The sequence below is a fragment of the Filicampus tigris genome, chromosome 1 (genome assembly GCF_054856515.1).
Source record: "Filicampus tigris isolate MCC_2025a chromosome 1, RoL_Ftig_1.0, whole genome shotgun sequence".
Taxonomy (NCBI): domain Eukaryota; kingdom Metazoa; phylum Chordata; class Actinopteri; order Syngnathiformes; family Syngnathidae; genus Filicampus; species Filicampus tigris.
This window is the reverse complement of record NC_141217.1, coordinates 38,948,622-38,969,850: the sequence shown is the minus strand read 5'-3', so window position 1 is coordinate 38,969,850 and position 21,229 is coordinate 38,948,622. Positions and strand designations below refer to the sequence as shown.

The 21,229-nt window shown below is 45.9% G+C and overlaps 1 protein-coding gene across 7 annotated transcripts in view; it reads left to right on the top strand.

Annotated features, from left to right (window-relative positions):
* Positions 1 to 21,229, top strand: part of LOC147154035 (receptor tyrosine-protein kinase erbB-4-like) — a 201,262-nt gene that overhangs the window by 132,571 nt on the left and 47,462 nt on the right. For 5 of the 7 annotated variants that reach the window (XR_015088049.1, XR_015088051.1, XR_015088050.1 and 2 more), the window contains exons 18-21: positions 6,365 to 6,487; positions 6,562 to 6,660; positions 8,263 to 8,448; positions 20,266 to 20,427. Coding sequence is in view for 3 of the 7 variants with exons in the window: in XM_086039831.1 (XP_085895957.1) it covers positions 6,365 to 6,487; positions 6,562 to 6,660; positions 8,263 to 8,448; positions 20,266 to 20,427 (570 nt within the window). In the remaining 4 variants the exon portion in view is untranslated. The remainder of the gene's footprint in view (positions 1 to 6,364; positions 6,488 to 6,561; positions 6,661 to 8,262; positions 8,449 to 20,265; positions 20,428 to 21,229) is intronic. The other 2 variants (XM_086039840.1, XM_086039848.1) reach the window with 2 other exon arrangements.

Below are 21,229 nucleotides of genomic sequence, written 5' to 3'. Positions count from 1 at the left end.
TGGTTTCAGGGGCTTCTTCAAAAACCACGAGAGACATGTTTGAACTATACATCATCAATGGAGGCTCCTTTCAAGGTGAGGATAGGGGAAAGCCTGAGTCAAAAGAGGAATGAGTCACCGGGGAGATATAAAAATGGGTTCACAGATCAAAACTGAGAGGGGGGGGGGGGTGGAAAAGAGATGAGACACAGCTTGGAAAGACAGCGAATGGCAAAACAAAGGAATGAAATAAGTGTGCTTTGCAAGTCAACAGTCTTCTCAGCGTGCTTGATATTGAAATGGTGGCTGCGTCCTCAGATCCCAGTTTGACAGCATGTACTGGAGGCATCTTTTTCTCAACTGACACGAGAGGTGAGCCCGCCGCTTCACCCTCTACGCCAAAGAAAGACAACGGGGCGGACACAGAGCCCCTGGCCTTCATCCAGACACTCTTGATCTCAGTCATCGGGCTCTGTTATTTGTTTGAATTGAGGATCGAAGCCCAGTGTGCGGTTTCATCAGCCAGAATGAGCCTTGGAAAGGTGTCAAACTGACAGCGAGGGCTGCGGACGCCCCTCGTATGTTAAGAAGGCAAATGTTTGAGTAAGCTCAGCAAAGAGTTTGAGGGAATAAGAGAGTTAAGACATTTTGCCGAATTGTTGCTTGAACCAATTGTTCCCCCCTGATTGAAGACACTTTGGACAATTCCTCTATATGCATCCAACGTTTTCACTTTCATCATACCTGCCCCAGTGTGCAAAGAAGGTCCGATTTCCCTGACCTTTGACCTCATGAATATTTTTCTGGAGACTCCCCGCACTGCAAACGCACTCCAATATCTTGGACAAACTCTCCAGAGGTGGAAACTGTTTTAACTACACAGTTCTTCAATTTTCCTTTGCTCTACATGTTACGGCCACACCATGTTGCAATTCTTGTTGCCTTGACTTGCTCTTTAATTAAAACATTGCATCCGTCACATCTGGGGCAACCATTTCTCTCCTGCCAGACTGCAAATTTGCCAGAATGTGAGGTGTATCAGCACGTCCTGCCCATTTTATTTTCTAAGAAAATCATAGTAAATATTCTATGTTTTTAATTTATAGTTATGAAAACTACACAGTTAAACCAGGATCACAAATGTTTATTTTAGCACATTTTAAGCATAATTAATTCAGTCTCAATACAATCTGCATAAATATGGTCCCACATTGTCCACACATAAGTAACAGAAAACATGCCATTTAATAAAACACAAAATGATTTAGTTACAGGACCTCTGAAGCGCGTGAAAGAAACTCATTTAAGGGCCTTGTAAACTACGACCGTCAGACAGATGAAACGAAACTTATGAATGTCGTCTCGCATCTTTGAGTTTCAAACCTCGCATGTTGTTATTGCCTTACCTCGGTTTCATCAAAACCGTCATCATTGAATCCAAAGACATCCCCACACCTTTCTGTCCACAATTGACTGCTAGCAAAATGCCAGTAACACCCGTGCCTATGATTCGGTGAATAGACGCTCCTTTCGAAATGCACGTCACTTCACATCTTTAATAAATAGGATTCAATCTAGTAAATATATTTCAGTTAAACCCTGGTTGAGGTTAGGCACAAGTGCCACCCAAGAAAAATATAGTGCCCGCCCCGCCCCCCGGAAAAGAGAGAAAAACAAACTCCCCAGTGGTTGAGGTTAGGCACCAGTTCCCCCAGGAAAAAATACACTCACTCCCCGTCAAGAGAGTTGGGGTTAGAAAGATATGTTCTCAAGCTATTTGTAACTGTGTAACTAAGTTAATCATGCATAAAAGCAACAGATGACATGGGGACAGACCGATAGTATCAATTTGTGGAAAATGTGAAATTGATTATATTTGGATATGGGAGGTTTTCCGCCCAACAACGCCGATTTGAAATGAGTGTCTGATTTAATTCTTTCGAGGCAGATTCAAATCAATGGAATTCAGCACGGTCGTCAATTTTAAGAAAATAAGCTTCGGAAGGAAATGGGATCCCAGCTGGATGCCTTTTCAGTTTTAATCAATCCAAAGAGGAGCTACTTGTAATTAATCTTCACTGTCATTTATTTTTTTGGGCAGACATTCACATTATTTCATTTAAGTTTTGCATAATTGGAATGCATTGAATGCAGTTGGCGTAAAAAACACAAAGCATCCAGTCATATGTAACTTGGCGATGGATTTGCCATAAGTTTGGATGCGATTATTTTACTGAAGACGAAGGACGGAACTCACCCCTTTTAATTTCTCGGCAAATCATCCAGTGAGCAGTGAAAATGTACACCCGTGTGTTCATTAATACATGAATGTTATCAATTTTTCAAGCCTACTCTTGTTTGACGGTTGCGGACGTATCTTATTTGCCCGGCGAAACTCGCATCACATCTCCACTGTGGCACCAGTAAAGCTCATTTAGCCCAGGCACGGCGTGTTATTAGGCAGTAAATAAAGTGGCACAGCAACCGTGCAAGCTAAGAAGCGCTGGACAGAATCTCATCTACGGCCAAGAGTGTGCATTCTATTTACCAGCGCAGTCCTGCAGCTCTCTTGTCGGCTCTCCTCGTGGCTTCCGTCCAGATGCGTCCTAATGAAACAATAACAGCGAGGGCCTGTCGCCATTTGTTCTGATTACAGCTTCATCACGGTGTCGACTCGCTGCTGCCTCCCTCTAGCATCCCGCCATCCCTCTTGCGTTCTTGTTACACGTGCCCTGTGTGATCAAACATGTGGATGCTAATCATGCTCTTTGCCCAAATACCATGCGGATTTGATGGATGATAACCAGCCCGGACAAAACTCTTGCCATTCATATTAGCCTGTTATTAAATAATAGATGGTGTTCTAAGAAAAATTTGTACAATGAAAACCCTGGCATTTGAGCATAGGTTCCCCCCCCAAAATGGAGAACCGTTATAAAGTCTTACAGGCACTTATTAGCAAAGCTGGGCATTTTAATCAAATTTACCCGTCCGTTTATCGCCTTCTGCCTGCAGCCGGGGTACCTGTCCGCCGTCCGTTTATCCGCCTTTTTGTCCGGCCGGAACCAGGGGCGGAGCCAGAATGTGGCTAAATGGGTGGGCCTGGAAAAATCAGGGTGGGCCTGAATATTTCCCTCACCTCGCACAATCCTCCTGTCCCGACACATCGTGTGTTCAAATAAAATGCCAATCTGAATAATATGAAGTTCAGACCTTCCTTAGACAACCACATTCATGCCATTCTTAATATTCAATAGAATAAAAAAACACAACGAAAAAGAAATTCAAAAATGATTTTATAATCATTTACAAAAACTTTAAAAGTATATATTTTTTCATGAATCTCACTGGGTACAAATAGTAATCACCTATAAGCCGGTCCAACTATCATTCGTTACACGAGACACGGGGGGACTTTTTTACTCTGACTCGCTGTGTGTCAGGCGAGCGATTCTCAGACTCGTCACTATTTTGAAGCAGATGTAACGTCTCCTCTACTCTATCAGATTTATTTTTCTTTTTTTCATCAATCATGGTGACCAGCAGCGTTTCTTTATGCAACCGATGGTTGCTATAGAAACCCTCCGGTGGCGCCCCAGCTCAACGTGTGTAAGAGTGAGTAGAGCTGTGAAATTAACTGGCACGCCGTAGTTAAAGGAATAATGACTCGTAACCATTTTTTATATTGTTTAGTAGCATAAAATTGCAGTATTGTAATGAAATAGATACAGAATTAGGAAAAGTCAAGAGGCCAGGAGCATCTTATATCTATATACGCAACGTAATAACACATCAAAGTTTGAAAACAGTCAAAATGACTGCTCTCGTACTGCTAGTGTTAATTAATGATGCTTAAAATGACCTGTGTGCTAAAATAAAAGGAACAAAGGAGGACTCATTTTATTCATGTCACCAATCTCTATTCAGCGATTTGTTCTGTTGTGAAATCTAGGTGGTTTTAACCTTTTTGTAACATATCTGCATAGTGTTCCAAGGGATGCACAGGGAATTTTTGTGAATCCTCAGAATCATGGAAAATGAGAGGGAACATTGACGAAAGTGGAAAGGCCTGACTGATTCTTCGCTTCTCATTCCAACATTTTTTGATGGGGTTGAGGTCATGGCCTTTAAACTCTTCCACATTAAACTCATTCAAGCATGCGTTTGCCTTGTGTAGATAAGATAACACAGATTCGTCCCACAATGGGGAAGTTTGCATCATTTCCGCGGCAACCGTGGATACGGGAAACAAAAGTAGCATGCGTACTAGTTAACCATGACTGCGTAAAATGCAGTTTGCTTGAAGTCCCTCTCAAGCCGGTCAGTAACGCGATGCCCTGAGCTTTTCCCTCTTGTTGGAGCTAGGTCTAACGTTGCCATGACAGCAGCACGGCCCGACATCGTCTCCTCGTTGCTCGACACCCCGTTCCCGTCGGGACGCCTCCGTGTCCTCCTCAGCTCACAGGAGCTGTTGTAGTGTTAGCGCGGAGTGCCAACAGCTGGTCCCAACTCAAGACACGGGAGTTCATGTCCATGTTCAGAAAGCAAAAGAAATACACCGAGGTCCAAAAACACAAACAAAGTAGGCAAAAAAAAAAAAAAAAAACACAAAAGAAAAAGAAAAAAACTCAACAGTGAGCTGGAGCTGTCCAAACAAGCTGCAGTGGAGCACAGTCATGCCGAAAAAGAAAATCTCCAAAGTGTTTCTATAAACTCTGAAACACAGAGCAGTTTTTCGAGTTCAACTAGCAAGAGGAAGAATTACGATTCAAGGTGAGCTCAGAGCTCTATTGCAGTGCCGATTGATGAATTAATCGTATCAAGTCTCGGCCTGCTAACCTACTTCCTGCGGTGACATCACAGCGGGTCTCTGCTTCGGGGCCCGAATCCATGAAGCAACAAATCACTGGCAGCCTGCCGGCCAAGTCGTCCATCTATCGTGTGCAGTGGGCTGCGGGCGGCCGGCGTTTTCACAGCTCTTATTGCGCCCATGGTTTTATGTCACGTCAAGTGAGTGTTTGAGTGGCTGACCGGCTGATGTATGGTCTCATTATATTGTTTGATGGCCGCGGTTGAGCGGCGTGATTATGCCGCTGATAAAGCGCGGGCACGCCCGGGCTCCGATAGGCTCATTAAGACGCGCATCGATCGGACGCATTGACTTCTTGTGTGCAGGGATGTGTGTATTGTGCTTCGATATGAGCTCGCCTTTGGGTGGCCGCGGCGTGTCGATACGGCTTTGCCAATATTTGTGAGCGGGGCTGCTCTATTTGCCGTCTGGTTGGAGTTCTGTCTGGCTCCCGCTGCTTTCCGTGAGCTCAGTTACAGGTGAAGCCCCGCTTCTTTAGATTACGAGTCGGAGGTTTCGCGAAGCGGCCGGCCAGCTGCCGGGATGCGGCTCGGTGGCAGCTTTCAACGGATGCCGGGTGGAGCCAAGGGAGCTGGTCCTAAACATCGGCACGGACCGGTTTGCTATGTGCACAGCTGCTGAGATACGATTCTTGGTCCGCTGCGCTAGCACGGGCATCGCTCACGCCAGTGTGGGAAACGTTCGCACCTGAGAAATATTTGTCTTCCGGAATGCGTGCGGAATTTATACACGCGCTCCAAAATCGGCGGTATCAGGAGGGGACAGCCGCAGATTTTGAATGTTTCATTTTTATTTGCTGCAAAGCATTGGCGCGCACCTTTTTATGTCAAATGTGAGCGCATGTTGCATGCTTCAAAATGTGTGTTTTAGATTGTGTTTTAGCTTTGCAACAAGGGGGGGCCCTTCTGGCGTGATATTTGCTCCACTTTAACTGGGATCATAGGGATTATTGTTCCACAGGACTCTGACATGTGTTTAGTGGCGACTTTGACCTCCATGCGCCATTCTTTGAACAAGGCACAACTTCAATTTCTGAAAATTGCCTCTTGTATCGCCAAAAAGCGCATTGCAATAACATGTAAATCCGACTCCCCTCCAGTTATTGATAGGTGGTCTTCTGAAATGAACAGTTGTGCTCCCCTGGAAAAAAAATGACATATTGTCTCAGAAAACGGGATGCCATGTTCTCGAAGGTCTGGCAACCATGTTTAAACCGCATCAATGTGATAACTGCATCGAGCGCCCGATGTTTTCTTATATTGTCTTCCAATGCCGACTTTTTTTTTTTCCTTTCCTGGGTGGGGGCTGTTTTGTTTTGTAGGAAGATGTTTCATATCTTAACTGAATCGTTGTGAGTTTGTTCTCGTAAAATTTGCAAATCAAAAATAAAATAGTCCAAGAGGACCATTTTTGACTGGAAGCTAAAAACGGCAAACTGCAGCTCTTCTGCATGTGGGCTGTAGCGTTGCCACAAGATAAAGAGTTGGACTTGACACCGTGCGTGTGTTTTGTCAGCTGGTAGAGCCGCTGACCCCCAGCGGAACTGCCCCCAACCAAGCTCAGCTGCGCATCCTGAAGGAGACAGAGTTGAAGAGGGTCAAGATTTTGGGCTCAGGGGCTTTTGGGACGGTCTACAAGGTACCATTTAAATCACAGCAGTCGAGATGTGTTTTGTGTTGATTTTCTATGTTGAATTTTGCATTTTTTTCCAGGGCATCTGGGTCCCGGAAGGTGAGACGGTGAAGATCCCAGTGGCTGTTAAAATCCTCAACGAGACCACGGGCCCCAAAGCCAACGTGGAGTTCATGGACGTGCGTATTCCTGTCGCCTGCCACTTTGTTGGATTGCACACTTGGCCGTAAATGTTTATGAAAGGAGCATCTCAGGGATATAAGTGAACTGCCAAGACTGGATGAGACTATTAAAAACACCACTTGTTTCTGATATGTGGCTTCGCTGGAGTCCCGCCAGGCCGGAGAACTTTTTTGTTTTCATCACCCCTTCGCACCTCTCTGTTCCTCTCCCTTTTAACCAATTTTTCTCTTCACACTCTCTTGATTTCACTGCTCCCATTTCGGAGTCTAGTGTTCTCTTCGCCTCCCGCCTCTCCTCTCTCTTACCCTCCGTCTCTCCTTTTCTCCTGTTTCTCCCAGCGGGATCGTGCGTCCGTCCAGAGCCAATATGCTCGCTCTGTCAGCTTGTTAAACAGCAATCTAAAGGCAGGATCACGCCTCGCCACTAAGAAGCCGGCCACTGGAGCGCCGGCTCCAAGCGCACGCGTTCACTCACGACCGCACGCACGCACCGCACCGCACCGCCACAACAACAACAACAACAACAACAAAATGTTCCCCAGGTGATGGCGGCAGTGAGTGCTAACGTGATTTGCGAGCGTTGGCAGATATGCGAGTGTGAGTGACCGGCTTTGTTATTTGTGTGTTTGCGGAATGCAAACGCAGAGCACTTATTCCAAGTCTCCAGATGTTGGCATATGTAAGATGAGAGTGTGGGTATCAAAAATGAGCTCGATTGGGGGGGATGTAATGGAGGTCAACGTTCAGGAAGATGGGAAAGCAAAACACACAGTTGCACCCCTGGGCGCCCCTTCACACACACACACACACACACACACACCAGAGTAGAAAGCGAGAGTTTCGTCCCGCATAACGTACAACTCCATGAACCTTTGATAGCATTCCCTACATTGTTTTTTTTTGTTTTTTTTTCTTTCCCTCCCACTACTCTTTTCCTTTCTTGGCGCGTGCCTGATTTGGGGGTGCTTGGAGCCGCAAAATGCTTCAGAGGGAGCGGCTGGTTCTCGTAAGGTTGTCACGAAGTGGCTCCTCTTTCAATTGAAGGGGTTTCTCTGGCCTGTGGCGCCCCTGCTGTTTGGAATTAATCTACTGCCTGCCACGTTCCCGCCAAGCTCCCTCTGAGCTTTTCGATTGAAAGTGGCACCTCATCTACGTGCGGGCGACAGCGAGGCGCAAGGTGTTTGAGTCTCATTCACATCTGCCGAGTGGCCTACATTTAATTGCACTGCTGCAACATTTATGAAAGTCTGTGTGAAACGGAGATGGAGAAGGTTGCGTCTGCGCTGCTTTGAAGAGGCTTTCCGCAGTGTTTTCTTGAACTGTGCGAACGCTCCACAGACTGCATGCAAATTTAGTCAGCAACCCGTCTTCATTGATGCATCCATCTCCACTTCCACTTGGAATACAGTGCACAAGCATTCATGCATAATAGATGCGCGGACAGTTCTTCTATGAAAACAGAAGCTGATGTTTGTTGACAAATAGACGTTATGACTCCAACAAGGTGTCAGGTCTCCAAAACTACAAGCTGTGAGTGGCGTGAGAGTACCTGGCCATATTCCAGGTGGAGCTCTTAGTTCTTTTTTGTCCTCGACCCAGGAGGCGCTGATCATGGCCAGCATGGAGCACCCCCACCTGGTGCGCCTACTGGGAGTGTGCCTGAGCCCCACCATCCAGCTGGTCACGCAACTCATGCCGCACGGCTGCCTCCTCGACTACGTGCACGAGCACAAGGACAACATTGGCTCGCAGCTGCTGCTCAACTGGTGCGTCCAAATCGCCAAGGTGGGTGACTACGATCGAGAGGGAAGCGGCTCCCTGAAGTGCTTGCTTTGTGTGTGTGCGTGGGTGGGTGTGGGTGTGGGGGGGGTGCGTGTGCGTGTGTGTGTGTGTGTGTGTGGGGGGGGGGGGGGGTGTGTGTGTGTGTGGATCTGATTTTTTTTGCCCATATAAGACCTGGATCTGGATTTTTTTTTTTTTTTTTATGATAGTCTGAATGGCTCAATTCCGATTTTTTCAAATGCGACCCGGGCCATTTTCATAGGTGGTCCTGTATCAGATTTTTTTTAAATGAGATCAGAGTCTGAATGGCCAGGCCATAGATACAACATTGACGCCATCCGGCATTCTGATTAATATTGCGTTTGTGGAATATTACAAATCCACCCATTTTTAGCTAGCTCGGGGGGCGGCCATTTTGTCACTTCTGTCGACTGAAGATGACATCAATGTAGCTCAGGGCTCAGCTAACGACCAATCACGGCTCAGCTTCAGCAAACAGGTGAGCCTTGATTGGTCGTTAGCTGAGCTCTGAGTAACTGTGATGTCATTTTCAGTCGACAGATGTGAGAAAATGGCCACCCCTGAGAGCATTTTGTTGCTTAACTTATACGGTGGTCGACTGGCTAGCACGTCCGCCTGACAGTTCAGAGGTCGTGGGTTCCATGTGTGGAGTTTGCGTGTTCTCCCCGTGCCTGCGTGGCTTTTCTCCGGGTACTCCGGTTTCCTCCCACATTCCCAAAGCATGCATGGTAAGTTGATTGGACTGTCTATATTGCCCCTAGGTGTGATTGTGAGTGCGGATGTTTGTCTCTGTGCGCCCTGCGATCGGCTGGCAACCGATTCAGGGTGTCCCCCGCCTACTGCCCGAAGACAGCTGGGATAGGCTCCAGCACGCCCCGCGACCCTTGTGAGGAGAAGCGGTCTAGATAATGGATGGATGGATGGATTTTGACCGGTGTATAACCACCAACTTCTTTTCCTTGATGAAGTTGTGTGTCGGGCCTTGCATCTTTCTTGCATCTTCCTTGAATTTTTCTGAGAATATTTCTGTGGACTTCCAAGTTCACTTGTGCTTGCCGTCATTGGTTACAGCTTCAATGTATAATTAGTGTGACACTACCTTTGCCAAGTTTCTTGCAAATCCAAAGCTTTAACCTCCTCATTGCTTTAGTAAAGGTCAATCTTTGTCCAATAAATTAAAAAAAAAAAACTCCATCCCTGAATTTCTTTAGGCTTCTTTCTGTATTATTCTGCAAATTTGTGCCTGGCCTTTCTGTTATTCTTGCTAAAGAGTGTTTTTCATCTTGTGTGGCCTTAATACTTGTTTAGGAAGTCTTTGCAAACAGAAGATTATAATTATATTCATTAATATCCTTTGGTTTTGGGTGATGTTACTAACAGTAGTCTTTCAGAGTCAATTAGAGCTCTGCAGGGCCGGACCTGGCTTGTTTTGCACCCTGGGCGAGACATGCTTTTGCGCACGGATGCCTCTTACTTAGCACACCATTGGTTCTTTACTTCTTCAGAACCTTCCAAGTGGTTGGACTTGCTATGGTCAAATTTGGTGCAAATGCTCTCGTTTGTTTCACGACATCGCTCAGCTTCACAATTGTTTCCTGATGGGTGAAAACACAGACAGATCTCTGGTTTTCATGTTAGTTGCACCTCTAAGTGGTGCGAACGTCACAGGCAGAACCCAAATCTGAGTGCTGGCATCCAGCCAGTGACCCAACATCAACCCCCACACACACAGGGTGCAAGTGGACCATCAATTTTCTTTGGAAGAAAAAGTGAATTATATTTCATAACGATAGAGCAACGGAAAAGTCGATCAATTAATTATATACAAACTACTCCCTTGACTGGTCGTTAGTCCGCCACAAAGCACAGCCTGTACAGAGACCACCAAGCATTGACTTTCACGTTGTTAATGACTGGTAACTGATCCCATGCTGCCTGTGCAGAAGTCAACTGTGGGAGCCACTATGCTATCAGCGACTGCGCTGCTATGATTAGCTTACAGCTATGCCCTTCCACACCCCAAAAACAATTGGGTTAACAATAACACCATTTTGGGTCAAAGATGGACCGGTCCACTACTTGTGTCAATTTGACCTAACTTTCTGTTTTTCTGCAAAAACAACACAAAAAAATGGGTCGTTTTGTACAAAACAACCCCAAACAATTGGGCTGTATTGTACAAAACAATGCAAGAATGTGGGTCAAATTGATCCAGTGGATGGGTCCATTTTTGACCCTAAACTGTCTTATTTTTAACCCAACTTTTTTTCGCCCAGTGCAAAAAAAGCTAACTCTGCATTTATCGTTCCAACCCACAACATGTCCAGGAGAAGAGACAGGATCATTTCTGGTATCCAAAGACTTCCCACCAGCCACTTCCTCAGCCAAGACTGCTGAGATTGATTTTGCCATCTTTGCTGGGTCGGCCATGTCAGTTCTCCCGAAGCAGTGATGAGAGGATAGGTTTGATGAGGTGTGTGTGAAAGGGCTTAACCCTTGATTCCCCCCACAACAAATGAGTCTAAGTGCCTGAGAGCGGGTTACTTAAGCAGGTACTTACGGCAGTAATTGGATTCGATTGTGGCCGCTGATCGTGAGAGCGTCGACCGCCTGATGGCAACTCATTTTTGCGACTTGTTGTGCACGACGCTACCCTGCGCCTGCCTGACTGATTGGACTTGAAGGACTTTTTACTGAGCAATTTACATCATCGAGCTAACAGAATGAGTATGGCTCCTTGTCTTTTTCACCTTGGAGGGCCATTGCAGTATCAACAAATTAGCCAACTGGCAAATACGTACAGGATGTGCTGTGATCAGTACTTCTTGACTTCACTTTTAGTGTCACAATGATCACCCATTTTCCATGCCTCTTATTCTGTTCGGGGAAAGCTGGAGCCTTTCTCAGCTGACTATGAGTGGTCCAGGCTGACTACACCCTGGACCAGTTTACCGTCCGTTTATCCGCCTTTTTGTCCGGCCGGAACCAGGGGCGGAGCCAGAATGTGGCTAATGGGGGGGCCAGGAGAAATCCATGTGGGCCTGAATATTTCTCTCACTGAGCAGAATCCCCGTGTCCCTAAACATTGTATGTTCGAACAAAATTACAAACTGAATAATATGAAGTTCAGATCTTCTTTAGACAACCACAATTATGCCCCTCTTAATATTCAATAAAATAAAAAGAACACAACGAAACACAAATTCTAAAATAATTTAATAATAATAATAATTGACTAAAAATTTTAAAGGATATATTTTTTCATGAATCTCACTGGGTGGACAGCCTGTCAATCTGGGTGGGCCTGTGCACACCCAGGCCCGCCCATGGCTCCGCCCCTGCCCCGGACTGGTCACCAGTCACTCACAGGGCAAAAGCCTGACAGCCATTCACACTCAAATCCACATAATCCGCCTGCTTGATTACACTATCGGTGACCCCGGATACGTATGGGTGAATAAATATACAGTATTTCTCTTGTCAAAAGTGTAATAATAGCATGTCAGGACATCCTTTGCAAGGCTTTCAAATCGGAGCTCAAATTTGATTGAACAATTTGAAAGACGTCGTTTTCCCAGGAGAAAGATCATTTCTTTGCAGCGGCCCACAGCCGCAGCCAGCGCCACGACAACTGCACAAACAGCAGCCGTATGTGGGCTCTGACCCGGGCAGGTGACCGCTGCGCCGCAAATAGATTGGCTACGGCCCGTCGCCAGGCACTGACTCTCTATCACTGAGTGTTTTGGGCATTGAGATAATGGCCGTCATTAATCTACAGTGCCACACTCAGAGCTGCCTCGCTGCCACACTTGCGCACACGCACGCGCTGACTGACACTTGCATCAACACACACACCCGCACACACATTATGTAGCACAGCTCGGTCGCTTCCATTCTTTTCGTTTATTAGTTTGTTCTTTTCTTTCCTCGACTGTAAACACACACCTCCCATCCCTTTTCCCACTGAGGCCAAGTGCTCCGTTTCAAAGAAGTCAAAGTTCGCCCTTTAAACATTAGCCGAGATACACCGTGCGCCGTCATGCATGTGTGTGCTTGGGGGCGGGGGTGGGGGCTTGCAATTTCTCAATGTATAACATTGAACAATCCATCAGTCATTTGCTGCATTTTCTCTTGTCTGCTTAGTCATTTTTCACCCGGTTTTGGATTATGAATGGGATAATTAGGTTTGCCATGTATTTTAATGAACAAATCCGTCCCCGAATTAAAAATGGGATTTGGGCTGAATGGGCCAAAGGGCTGGGGGAGTCATTTCATTTGGCTGTCCTCCCGCTGTGGCTCTCTGCGTTCCTCTCACAGCCGGTCAGGCTTTCGATCATGCCACTTCAAAACGGAGGTGCGGTGATGACGTGACGCTGAGTCTTGACCGCCGTCCTTGAGCTCGTGCAAGGGTAGCGAGATTGGTGAGAAGACTCCTGGTGGCTCGCTGACATGTGCACAACATGCCCTGCGGGAACACCCTTCCACCCCCCCGCCCAGAGCCGTCACGTGCCGGGTGGCGTTTTGCTGATTGACAGGGCTAATGATGGTGCCAAATATTGACCTTCTCAGAGGCAAGCCTGATGCAGTCAACTACTGCATCGTGGTAAAATATTAATGAGAGGCTGCATAAGCAATGGTGTGAGAATTTGGACTTACTCTGCATGCTGTGTCAAAATGGGGGGTGGGGCGGGGGAACACATTTATTTAGCAAAATCAGCAGTCACCTTCTCTTGGAGGATAAAGTATCATCTTGATCTTGGTGTGTGAGCTTTTGTGGATCCTGCAGCGATTCCGCAGATCCCCCTCCAACATTTCTCTTGCACCCCACAGTCTCCAATCTGGCCAAGCTTTAGTGTAGTTCTCCCGGTGTCATTTACTTCCCCGCTACTTCCCTGCTCCCCCGTGCTGATCAAACACATCCCTGCATGATTCATTAGCAGACCACGAGTACGAGAGCCCGACCGATATCAGAGGTATTGGGGGCAAAAGGGAAAAAAAAAAAAAAAAAAAAAAGCTGATATCAGATATATGGGCTGATATGTGATATAATGCAGGCTGGATTTTGGACACCCCTGTTTAATTTTCAAGTTTGATGGCCATTTGAACTCCAAAGAGATCCCACGCACGCAGTGGGTGGGTTTTTATGAGCGTGCATCTCCCTGCAAACTGTGCAGGTAGCTTATAAACATGTCATTCAGAGCTGCAGGTAGGTATTGATTCCAAATTATTCTTCTTTGCTCAGCATATCCATACGTGCAAATGAACATAAATCTTTCAAGCTGCTACTGGTAGCGTTCACGGTAGTGGCCCTGTTGCAATGCGTGTTGTAGTAAAAGCTATTGACTCTGAGTGATGAAGACATTTGTTTGTGTACTGAACGGCAATTATGATTAGTTAAGTGGGGAGCAACATGACCTGTGTCTGCAGCGTCCATTTACGTAGTAGAGGTATGAGTTATTGCTGAATGGGCCTGAGATGTAAGAGAGAAAAAAAAAAAAAAAAAAAAGCTCTCTACTGTGCCGCTAATACTTCCCAGACAAAAAATAATGAGGCGTTGCCCAAATAAAACCTTGCGAACTAAATGAAATGTGTCATTTTAATGAAGTGTACACTGCCAATTTACAGCAGTGTAAGCGTCCTCTCCATTGATTAAGCGAAACAAACAATGTGCCTGCAGAAAGCTTTTTATTTATTTTTAAACCCCCTTTTTTCGTACTACTTGTTATTTATAGCGTCGGAATCGAAGGCCGACAAGGGGCCAGACAATAGTGATGTTCAGGGATTCCTTTTCACCAGAGTTCATTATCAATTCTTTGCAACAGCGAGTTTGTCAGGAAGCGCATCCCGCTTTGCAAACGGCGCAAGCCGCGTCGTCGAGCCCGAGACGCGCACACCGGCGCGCGCGCGCGCGCGTAGCGCTCCCCAGTAGCACGTGTCCCTGCTGATGCAACAAAATGAGGGAAGTGGGCTCAGGGAGAGGTGATGGGGAGAACGGGCGGAGGAGGGATAAGCCCCTTGGGTCTTTCTAATTATCTGTAAGGATCAGCAGTGCTCAAGGATGCGTAAGGGGAGGGATTTGACTGCCACATCCACTGGGTAAGAATGCCTGATTGGATCGGTCACCTCTCTCCCTGCACAGCCGTTACCGACGGCGCCTGCAGCCGAGGCTCATTAGACACAGGCCCGTGCGCGCATGCGGATGAATGGCGGCGGCTGAATTTTTAGACATTCTCCTGCTATCGTCTTATTATTTAGTTTATCCCCTCACCGTTAGGGGTGCGTATGCTCACCGTGAACAAAAGTGTTGTTTTACATCTTTGTGGCTTAAATGCTCAGTGAACTCGAAGCTAATGAGACTGCGACTTGCCAAAACGCATATACTGACAAGCCGCAAAGCCTCAGCGAGTAGCTGGAGCAGTTCGTTTGTCAGGGATGGAAACATAAATATATTTTGGAAAATCTCTGTAACCGTTGCACAAGTCTCGATATGAAACAGTGATAAAAAAATCTATTGATGGCAGTGATCGCGTCAAAAAGTGACCCAGTGACCTGGAGAAAGTTGTGCGATTTTGCAGTCTGATAGTTTTGGAGGGTTTATGCCTGCCCAAAAGGTGTTTTTTTTTTTTTTTTTCAACTCAATTGTGTGTTGCAAGGCAAGGCAGCTTTTATTTGTGTAACGTATTTCATAAGCGAGGCAACTCAATGTGCTTCACACAAGCAAAGACACAGCACCTACCAGCATTTACAAGGACAACCGTTAACGACATTCACAAGCAAAGCAAAAAAAAAAAAAGTGGCTGACAAAAATTTCCAGAACGTACATTGACGACATTTAAACAGTGTAACAGAAAACGTGAAAAACATTTCAAAGTAAAGGAATGAAATAAGAGTAGCTTTCTAAAATAGCGAAAAGGAAAAAAAAAATTTCATGTTTATGTTTATGTTTAGAAGACTTAAAACAAACATAAGGGCAAACGGCAACGTTTCTAACCTGGATTTAAAAGCATTTACACTCGGGGCTGACTTCACTTCTCTTGGCAGCCGTTGTGGAATTTTAAGCAATTAGGTGAAATCAATAAACCAGCACGGAAAACAAATTGTCTTTTGGGCTTCTACATACACTAGTCTAACAGAACAGTCTTATGGTCTCTAAGAGAGTGCAAAGGAAAACATCCTGTGAAGATTCTTATACAGACAGGGATAGGAGGTGACTCTCGAAGGGAATAGCAAAAACAAAACCAAAAAAAACAACAGATACTTCTTCGGTGTAGAGCAGACTTATCAGTCAAGGTCATCTTGTTCTGGCTGCAGAGAATCCTTAGTGAATGGTTCTTTATTCAGAAGCAGGTGGCCACAATAAACAACAACATTGAAATGCTGGTATTAAATTATTTTCCGTAACATTATTCATTTAATTGCAATTAGTTACCTTTGTCAATCAGGGGACTTTAAAATTGCCATGACAACCGCCACCCCAACCCCCCCCCCTCCCTTTATGTCGCTATCTCCTCGTGCCAGTTGCGCATGGTGGATGTAATTGACAAAACGGTAACATAGCTACTTCTCCCTCGTCGTGTCTCGCGGTGAAAATGAGCCGGGGTGATTAAGAATCATAACAGCAAGCAGCAGACAAATTACAGGCATTACTGAGAAGTCTGACTGAAGATCTGTTAATTAATGCTTGGATACAATGCATCAGATCAACCAGCCAGGGCAAATACACTCAAGCGACCAACCTTTTGAGATTTTGTCTTGAGACACCACCGCCACAGTGGATTAGAAAAATACACGAGTGCCAGTTTTACGGGCTTACTGGTGTTTGAACAAGTTTTCGTGGTTGTAAATATAACCGTCATTTTTAATAGTGGGAGAAAAATCTTGAAAAAGTCTTGAATCGATGGATATCCTCCGCTGGCAAAGCATCTCCTGAGAGGAAACTTGCAGTATGGCCTCCAGACACCAGGCACTCATTGCAAAGGATTTTCAATCAAGTATTCAAAAATATTGCAATTATGTCAGTTGGCCAAATATTATTCAGCCTCTGCAAAGGGAGCGACTCTGCATAACATGGATATGTACAGTTGCACCTCAGTTTTTGATGAATCCATCCCCAAAAAGTCTGACTAAAACCGATTCAAACAATACAAAAAGTAATCATTTCCTAATAAATCCTGTAATTCCTGTAAATTCAACTAATGCGTTCCATGAACTCAGAAATCCTCACAAAAAAGTATGTTTTAAGTGAGTATAAATATAGTTTACCATACAGAGATCAATGTTGAAAAAAATAAATTAATGAAATGACCAATGAAATTGATTCGTGAACATTCTTAACCAGCTGGGACAAAATTTAGGTGAAAAAATGTTAATCGTACCAAAAGCGAGGCTATACAAAAATCCCGGTTCTGATAAAATACTCAATGAAATATAACGATGCATTTTCATGAAACCTCAAGCTAAAGCTGAGTTTCATCGCATCTTGATTACAGCATTTCATGTCCAATATTTTGTCACGTGTGTTCAACTTGTAACTGTAAATGCAGTGTTATTGCGTCAAAAATATTTTCTCCTTTGGCGCTACGTCTCCTGAAACATTATTGCCATTGGCTCATGTGAATTTGCAGCATTTCACCCATGCTATGACATTTGGGAAGGATTTTTGTGCCCCACACAGTGCTCAGAGCTTAGATGATTTCACAGTTGGTTCTTGGCTGAGATTTCACACGACTAATAGCCCAACCACATATTCTACACAAAACGCTCACAGCCTGGACTGTCACTAAACGCTTTACACTCAAATACCTATCTTAGCTTGATAGATAGGTGCTTTCTTTTTTTTTTCTTTTTTTTCCTTTTTTTTGCCAGCAGTCTGACTCAAGGTCGACTGACTGCAGAACAAATGGGCGGAAACCTTCACTGCAGAACCCACCGCTCACATTCGCCAACCGTTCATTAACCATCCGCCGTTTTGGAGCTCAGGGAAATAATACCAGACAGAACAGCACATTTTCAAAACGCATTTCCCCCTTATACTATCTTCTGAAAATTGCTCTCGTGTGCTTTCCGAACCTCATATTTGTACATTTTTCACAACAATATTTTTGCACTGCACTTAGCATTGCGTCTGAAATGATGACGCTGACGCTCTCCGTGGGCTTGCCTTCCGTCCGATTGCACACCAAGCGCTCGGGACATGACGGACGACCACCTGGGCCACCTGGGCGGTCCCATTGTGCGTGTCGCTTATCGCACTGGTCCCAGTCCTCGGCGTGCAGACAGGCTCATATTGCTCGCATTGTTTGAGTTTGCGGGAGGGGGAGGGGGGGGCGAAAGGGAGATGGATGGGGAAACCGCAGCCTCGTCTCCTGCTTTGAAACCAAGCATCCTGCCGCTCGTGGATAGCGTGTAGGCATAGCCATGCATCAAAAAGCGCTCGCATTATTAGCTTCATGTTGCCCGGCAGGAGTGATCGAATAAAAGAAGTTTTGCTAGTTAATACTTCAGAAGCCGACTCGCTACGGCAGTAACAACGTGGCTTCCTCCCACAGTCCAAAAACATACATCCGTTCCTTTTTGCTCAAAATCACAAGTCCAATTTAAGCTTCTGACTTGACAACAGCGTTGTTTATTATATAGCTTCTCTCTCCTTGCTGTTCCAGTTTGTTTCCATCAACGCTTTTATCCTGTCACCCCTGGCCCCTACGCCAATAAGGCAAGACTCGTCTTTCCAATTTTTTCTCTTCACCGAAGAGAAGGTGCCGACGGGTCGCTTGCCACCCGTGACCTTGCGTGGTACCAGCTTTAGGAAGAGAATTCAAGCTTTTGAAAGAGAAATCAACCGAGATGGAAAAAAATAAACTGATTTTCTACCTGCGTGCTGCTCGCCATTGGGTCAGTGGAACAAACAACATCCTTTCTCCAGCCATTAAGCAAACATTTCAAAAGAGCTCAGCAGAGTGCTGCTAACCAGTGGCAAGATGGAAACTTGTTAAACGCATTTTATTTTCCCTCTTAGAGGGAAAGTCAAGCCAACCCTATTTTTTTCAAGAATATGTTCTATGCAAGCCCACTAGTTGAAACAGGGCATTCTGTTAAATATTGCGTTTGGCAGTTAAAACAGCCGTTTTTAGCCAACTCGAGGGGCGGCCATTTTGTCATTTCTGTCGACATCACAACTGCTCAGGGCTCAGATGATGACCAATCGTGACTCAGCTTCAGAAAAGAGGTGAGCCGCGATTGGTCGTTGGTTGGAAAAACTGCTGCTTAACTCCATATTCCACAAACGCAACATTAATCAGAATGCCGTGTTGCGATTAATGGGCCTGCATAGAACATATACTTGAAAAAAATATTTTGGGGTCGACTTCCACTTTAAAGTGTCTTTCTATCATACCCTTGACAGCCTCATTTTCACTCTACAGTGATGAATTCCAAAGTTTCAGCGTCACGCGCAGTGAATCGGTGACATGATCAGGAATGATCCTTTGCGCCATTTGAGGTTGCGACAGTGTCCGCGGGCGCTTCGGTTGGGCCGCTCCTCCCCGTCCTCGATTGGGACGCCGCTGTTTACCGCCCAGAGTGGCTGAAAGTTAATTGGCTCCTTGAGCTGCTGTATATTGTGCTGTCAGTGCGGTGGCCTCCCCTCATTGCCCCGTCGCGTTTAGTCGAAGTGTATTAATGCACTGTGTGGCCCATTGATTCCTAATTCCTCACAATGTCTGCATCGGGGATAAATATCGCTTGGCACACTCGTCTTCCGGCTTATTGTAATCAACATGGCTATTGATCGCCTGCCGGAGCTGCGTTTGCGTAATTTATTTTAAATCCACTCTCAGTAATAGGGGCGCATTTTTAGCGAAGAAAGAAGCTCCATAATTGCGAGGCTCCGAATAGGGACGGGTGGACAAGCGAGCTGCAAGTGGTGAAATATATCTTTCTTTAGAGCTTAGGTGGTCCCTGTCAGTGTGTCTGTCTCGGCAAGGCCGGGCAGATGATGGATGAGGGTTCATCTAGCGGCGGGCCAGCCGTCGATCGATTTTATCCTCGCATTTGTCTGGGGACGAGTCAGCTGGGGAGGGGTGGCTCGCCGCGTCGGGCATCTCAACGCGATGCGGCTTGACATGTGCGCGCACGTCCTTTCCCCATCAGTGATGAGTCCCGGTTGCCAACAGAGGCGCAGGTGACTGTGTTTATTGTGCGAAGAGCACAAATACTGTCTCCCGCCTCCCTCCTCGCCAAGGTGTTTTTAATTGATCCACTTGCAAAGTGGCGTCAACTTGTTTAACATCTTGGCTCAAACACTTCAATTGGCCCAGTCGAGGTTGCCTGGCTGCACGCGCTGATTTCTTCAGCCATGAACACATGGAGGAGTATGTGTCAGGCCCTGCGTGGATTTGCCCATCTGTAATGATCTGTTTGGTTTGTTCGTGCTGCAAAAGGCTCTTTGTGTGTCCCTCCTTCATACAGTCCGTTGAGCCGCAAATGGAGGCTGCAAAGCTGTGTCGCTTCTGTCCGCCCAGCGTTTGTGGTTTCTGTTGTAAACAAGCTTTGCATGCCGCATCTTCCGGGTAAACCCAATGGAAGAACACGGGTTGTGCTTGCCAATTCCTTCGTGGATGCTACTGATTTGAGTCTTTGCAAAGTCACACCGATTGAATAGATTAAATCTACTCGTGCGCGTGCGGAGGTGTTGAGAAGCCGTCGCAGGGAAGACAACGCAGATACTTTCAGTTTAAGAGCATTGTAACATGATGATTATTCCCATGAGATCATGTCTTTTGGCTTCTTCTTTTCCCTCAGGGAATGATGTACCTGGAAGAAAGGCGACTGGTCCACAGGGACTTGGCTGCCCGCAACGTCCTGGTGAAGTCACCCAATCACATCAAGATCACCGACTTTGGCCTTGCACGGCTGCTGGATACCGACGAGAAAGAGTACAACGCAGACGGGGGCAAGGTCAGTGTAAGTCTCTTGTGCTTACCCTTATCCACACACAGGTCATACAAAAATGTTTGACGCTGGAGGAAAATATATCGCTGAAAGCAGAGGTGGGCATTCCGTCCCGGGGATGGAACAGTCCGCCCCGCCCGCGCATCCCGGATGGACGCCCATTTTGGGGACGGAGGACGAGGAGTTTTTTAAAAAGGACCGACTAAGCTAGAACGGAAGTGGGTTTTGTTCCGTCCCTGTAATCGTACCGACGGACGTGTTGGGCTGGGTTCTTTTAAAAAGAAAGACCACTGTTCTCTTCTGTGTTTCCACCGAGCCAACTTTATTAACTGCCTGCAACAACACTCATACCGGTCAACCGCGGGCTGTGCTGGATCTTGCAAAAGTTGTAATTTGCCCGTACATTTCTGTATACAGTATAATCTTACACAGTATCTGTATATAATCTTACACAGTATCTGCATATAATCTTACACAGTATTTGTCGCTCAGCGGCAAAATGCCTGTGCGAAATTTCGAAAAAATGGTTGCATTATATTGCATTATTATAACTCACACTTAAATACTCTCGCGATGTCCGCTGGCGGGCTCCGTAGTCTGGTGACCGACGTCGGTTGTGTTGGCAGGTAAATGCTACCATGGCCGACACTTAAACAGTTATAAACAATTCAATCCACTCAGGATACTAACAGCCGTTAAGTGGATGTGAATAGTAAATTAGTCAGCTAATGAGCTTTGAATAATGTTTATGAATTATCAAACCTCTGCCATTAGCCTCTCTCCCACAGCGTCATGCATGGACACGGTGGGGGGG